The 5,450-nt window shown below is 36.6% G+C and overlaps 1 protein-coding gene across 1 annotated transcript; it reads right to left on the reverse strand.

The window, feature by feature from the left end:
• Positions 1-2,132: 2,132 nt before the first annotated feature.
• LOC148291264 (uncharacterized) lies at positions 2,133-5,245 on the reverse strand. The gene is made up of 6 exons (XM_088245738.1): positions 5,183-5,245; positions 3,074-3,147; positions 2,909-2,966; positions 2,769-2,793; positions 2,345-2,416; positions 2,133-2,257 (listed from the first exon to the last, which is right to left on the reverse strand). The coding sequence occupies exons 1-6, from the start codon at positions 5,243-5,245 to the stop codon at positions 2,133-2,135; spliced, it is 417 nt and encodes a 138-aa protein (XP_088101864.1).
• Positions 5,246-5,450: the final 205 nt, after the last annotated feature.

The raw sequence follows: 5,450 nt of genomic DNA on the forward strand, positions 1-5,450 counted from the left end.
AAAGAAACTCTATATTATGTGATAACTCTAACTCATATAAGAAGAAAGAAAATTTAGAGAAAGAAAACATACCAAGAGCAATGTCGTGCTGATAACGTATTATATAACTAAAGGGAAATTGCAGAGAGAATTGGAAAGTAGAGGAAGACAACATAAATTGTTCAATCAACTTGTATTTCTCATCTTGATAAGACCTCTTATTTATAGGCTTACAATGGTAAGAAGACATTAACAACTCATAAGTTACAAGCCCATTACTATGGTATTTAGTGTATAGGTTACATAGAATTAGAAAGGGTGAATGCTAAGAGGTATGGTGGTCATCCACCAACTCATGCATTTACAACAAAGCTTTAGTTTTCAACATATCTCATGGGCAAGTCTGAAAGAAAAAGAAAAATGAGGGAAATAACAAAAATCTTTTATTTTAGCGGGTTGCAAATAGATTTAGGGCGTATAAAGCTGTAAGCCATAACATTTATAAAAAATTCATTATTCACTGCGTGTGAAGAAGCACGTTGTAGAAACATTTTAAAATTATCTTTTTATGGCGTGCATTGTTATGTGTCATAAATATCAAGCATTCACAACATGCACAAAAAGCGTGCCATAAATTTTAAAGCGTAAAGCTCAAATTTGGTGTAATCAGGGACAGACACACAATTTGAAAATGGGGTGGGCAACATTTACCTTATGTATAAACTTACTAAGAATATATGTGTGTGAAGGAGGGGGAATGCGGTTATGCATGCAAGGAGTCTTAAATATTGATGGTCCAAAAACTTAAAAATATTGACAAATTATTGATATCGATAAAAATTTAATAAAAATGATGGATATTGTGATTTGCTACAATATTTTATACTTTCCATATCCATGGTAAGTTTCATGAGTAACTTAATACATATAGAATAACTATTAGATTTTGAAGCAATAAATACAATATTGTGTCAAATAATTAGACAAAAGTGGGTGTAATTTGTTGGCTGAGACTCTAATGATTGAGTGAGGAGGTCTAGAGTTCGATTCTAGGGGAATTGTGGTTGTGCTGTTTCAGCAATATTTTCTAATTTTTGTGTGGGCTAGGTTAGAGGTCATCATTTGGTCCACGGACCCGTGGGCCGATAGGGGCCCACCTTGCCCATTGAGAAAAAGCCAGGCCCAGTCCATTGTGGAGCATGGGCCAGCCCGGCCCGGCTCAATATTTATTGGGCTAGGTTTGAGCTTAGGTGTCTAAAGCCCAACTCGGCCTATAGGCTCGGCCCATTTGAGCCCATGAAGGCTCGGCCAGCAAAGCCCATTAAGGCCCGGCCCGTAGGCCCACATATTTTATATAAATATAAATTTTGGTTAAAAGTGAAAGGAAATGGAGACACACACAAGGGGTTTCAAACCCCTACCACTTTCATCCCAATCAACAACTTATCCACCATGCCATAGACAACTTAATGATTATATGCTACACCATTTGATATTTATATATGCTTCATCAAACACCTTGTCACAACTGAATTTAAGGCATATCAATAATGTTGGAGCTACATCAAACTATGTCAACTTAGAAGGCACTTCTTCCATGTCCTCTTTTAGAGTTTTACGGTGAAGAGAATGTGATAAGAGTTCATATGAATTTTTGTTGTAGTTTTCTAAATTTTAATTTATGTATTGTGAATTTATGAAATGAACAAAGAAAAAAATGAAGACATAAAAATATAGATAAATGTAAATAGAGAACTATGGGAAAAAAAAACATAGAAACACACCAAAACATAAAAAATAAAGAATTGGCACAAAAAAAAAAATCAATATTAAAAAAAATACAAAATAAAGTAGGCCCATTTCAGCCCAGCCAAGCCCGATGGGCTTTTCTAGCCTAACCCATGGGGCGGGCTTGGACTTTGAACTTTTTTTTAAAACCCGGCCAAGCCAAGCCCGTTATTTTCTCTCTACTCTTTAAAGAACGGCTCGGCTTGGCCCAAGCCCATTAAATATGGTTGGGCTAACTCGGCCCGGCCCATTAACGATGCCTAATAGGAGGTCATATTTATAGTCCAAAGGTGGCCAAATTCTTATGTAAATTAGAATTTAAAGTAATACAATTAATATAAGAATTCTTGATATTGGTCCACAAGTCATGCCAACAATATGTACAGCACCACAAATCCTGTTGTTAGCACGCTCAATAGCATGTCTCTTGATGATGATCTACTTTCACTCCGCTGTCGAGCATAGCTAGAAGGAATGGTGACATTTACAGCTTGAAAAATAGAAAATTTCAAAATATGACATAGATACTAAGGAGAACTTGAAAAAAGAGTTCATATAGACTCATAATTGAACTTACAATCATAGTTCGCCCATCCAATCCGTTGACGAGCTAAATCGTACACGATTATCTTATCCTTTAGAACAAGATCTGCAATTGAAGAAACAAAAAAGGGTCATAATTGAGACAACACATTTATGATTGTCATACACAGTTTTCAAAAGCAAATTGTGAAAATCAATAATTATCATTACAAAAAATAATTGCAAAGTGCTCAGAAAGCCATTGCATTGTGCACCACAAGGTAGACTAGAAAATACATTACTTTGCATAAACCCCAACATAAATAAGCTTATGAATAAATATACACATGGAGAAAAATTGAAGAGGATTTGTCCAACCAAATATCTACAAATTTTTTTTCCACAAAAATTCAATAACCAGCCGAAATTCAGGCCCTAACCTCCTAAAATTGTCACGCCTCCCTAAGCCTTTTGAAAACCAATGCACCACACACTAATGCCTACCTGTAACAATACAATGATCCATTACACTTATGCCATACAATTTGCAATAATCATATGAATAATGCAATGAATATAAATAAGAACTTGTACATATGGAGATGGAGGAACAACTTACACTACGTGTAAGGTACTCTTCTGGTTTCAACACCATTGATGCACCAGCAAAGTTTAGACTAATTGCAGGAAAAACCTCAATGAAATTGAAACATAAAATGTCATTTAGGTCTTCATAGCTTTTCTTCAAAGGGAAACTTAAAAAATATTTAGAGATAGAACCAACCTGGTGGTTACATGATAACACTGGTTTTCGTTTGAAATGAAGGGAGTCACAGATGGTAAAACAGTTGAAGTTATCTACACATCCCAACACAAAATCAGCTTCTAGTAAGGACAAGATATCTTATTTTTCAAATCAAACACCACAAATCAACTCATAAATAAGACCAAGTGAATAAACTTACTGCACGAACAAAAGGAACGTAAGCTTCTTCAACAAGGTATGCCAATGTTGTTCCTGAGTCGATAATAGTTCCTCCGTTGTGTCATGTGAAGGCTACTGGATCAATTGGCAAAATTTGCCCATTGATAGCAATGCTCTGCTAATTTAAATAATAACGGTGCCTAAAAATAATGGTGAAGGACGTTCTATGAAAAACTCAAAAACAAATTAGTAATATCAGATAGCTAACAAGTAAAAGTTTAAAAAGCCAAAAGTGACAGCATCTCACTAACCCTTGGTGTATAAATTGATTTCATATAATAAATTGTAGCAACACACACTAGAAGAATTTTGGGCAATAATCACAATTTTTTTTAACCAGTTATCATATAAGTTACTATTGTCCTTTAACTTAGGCAAATTTTACTCTTTATTAGTAAGTTGAGAGTCGATACTATTAATAAGTTTGTTTTCCAATAACTGTTAGACAAAAAGAGACTAGGTTAGAAATGTGGCTGTCTTGGTTATGCAAACCAACGAAAATCAGTGGCTATAAACCCTAGTCTTTATTTCCTTCTCCCATTCCCTTTCCCACCAAAATTCACAGTTTGATAGTAAAGATTACAAGCATAAAGAAATAAGAGAAAGGCTTCCAAGAGACATACCGTGGTGAAACAAGGGGATTGTAAACAATACTTGGCTCCAAAATCTCACCAAGAACAAGTATCCATTGTCATCTCCCTTCAAACTAGGCCTCATCAATGGACCGGGCTGGGCTAGTCCAGCCCAAATTTAATGGGCTTGGGTCGAGCCGGGTTGGGCTTTAAAGAGGAGAGAGAAAATAATGGGCTGGGCGGGCCTGGTTTTTTTTTTTAAATTCAAAGTCCAAGCTCGGCCCATGGGTTAGGCTCAAAAAAGCCCATCGGGCCTAGCCGGGCTGAAATGGGCCTACTTTATTTTGTATTTTTTTAAATATTGATATTTTTTGTCAATTCTTTATTTTTTATGTTTTGGTGTGTTTCTACGTTTCTTTTCTTTTTTTTTTTTTTTTTTTTCATAGTTCTCTATTTACATTTATCTATATGTTTATGTCTTCATTTTTTTTTCTTTGTTCATAAATTCACAATATATAAATTAAAATATAGAAAACTACAACAAAAATTCATATGAACTCTTGTGACATTCTCTTCACCGTAAGGCTCTAAAAGAGGACATGGAAGAAGTGCCTTCTAAGTTGACATAGGTTGATGTAGCTCCAACATTATTGATATGCCTTAAATTCAGTTGTGACAAGGTGTTTGATGAAGCATATATAAATATCAAATGGTGTAGCATATAATCATTAAGTTGTCTATGGCATGGTGGATAAGTTGTTGATTAGGATGAAAGTGGTAGGGGTTTGAAACTCCTTGTGTGTGTCTCCATTTCCTTTCAATTTTAAACTAAATTTAGATTTATAAAAAATACGGGCCTACGAGCCGAGCCTTAATGGGCTTTGCGGGCCAGGCCTTCATGGGCAAACGGGCCGGGCCGGGTTTTTTCTCGATGGGCTTGGCTAGCCCCCATCGGCCCACAGACCCGTGGGCCAAATGATGACCCCTAGGCTAGGTAGTATTTTTTGGGTTGGTGAAAGAAAAGCCTAAGTCAATCTTAGGGTAGGTCCGTCCCTGGGTGTAGTGTACATAACCTGATCATAGTTTGCAAAATGTGGGTTCTAATCTAGTTTTGCACTTCTGAAAAATTGTGTTCACTAAGAATGTAAGCAAGGGTAGATGGTGCTCACACATGGTGGACATCTCAATACTTGGTTCCATTATACCTAACCAGACCTGACATGCTCAACTAACCAAAACACTTGGCCAGAATCAGCATGAACCTTTTCCCACGAGGTTCGACTAACCAAATCAAGAGCAGGTGAAGCTTCGTTACAGGCTACCCCTCTAAACCCACCTGCTTGACCGATGTCTTCTCACGATTGGAGTTTGCATCAAATGCATTCCTAATCACAACCATGTGTCACCCTTTGGTTGATCCTTCCTACAATCAGCAGCAGATCAGGCCATGCCTAAGCATTTCTACTCCTCATGATGGTAGCATGGGTGGACACCCTTTCCTCGAGATTTAAGGACACATGCGCCCAATTAGGCTTCTATAAATACCCATCACCTACATTCAGATAAGAGTCATAACTCATTCTCACTCACAAACTCTGCTAAAA

This window comes from Prunus avium, chromosome 8, assembly GCF_965620075.1.
Source record: "Prunus avium chromosome 8, drPruAviu1.hap1.1, whole genome shotgun sequence".
NCBI classification, from domain to species: domain Eukaryota; kingdom Viridiplantae; phylum Streptophyta; class Magnoliopsida; order Rosales; family Rosaceae; genus Prunus; species Prunus avium.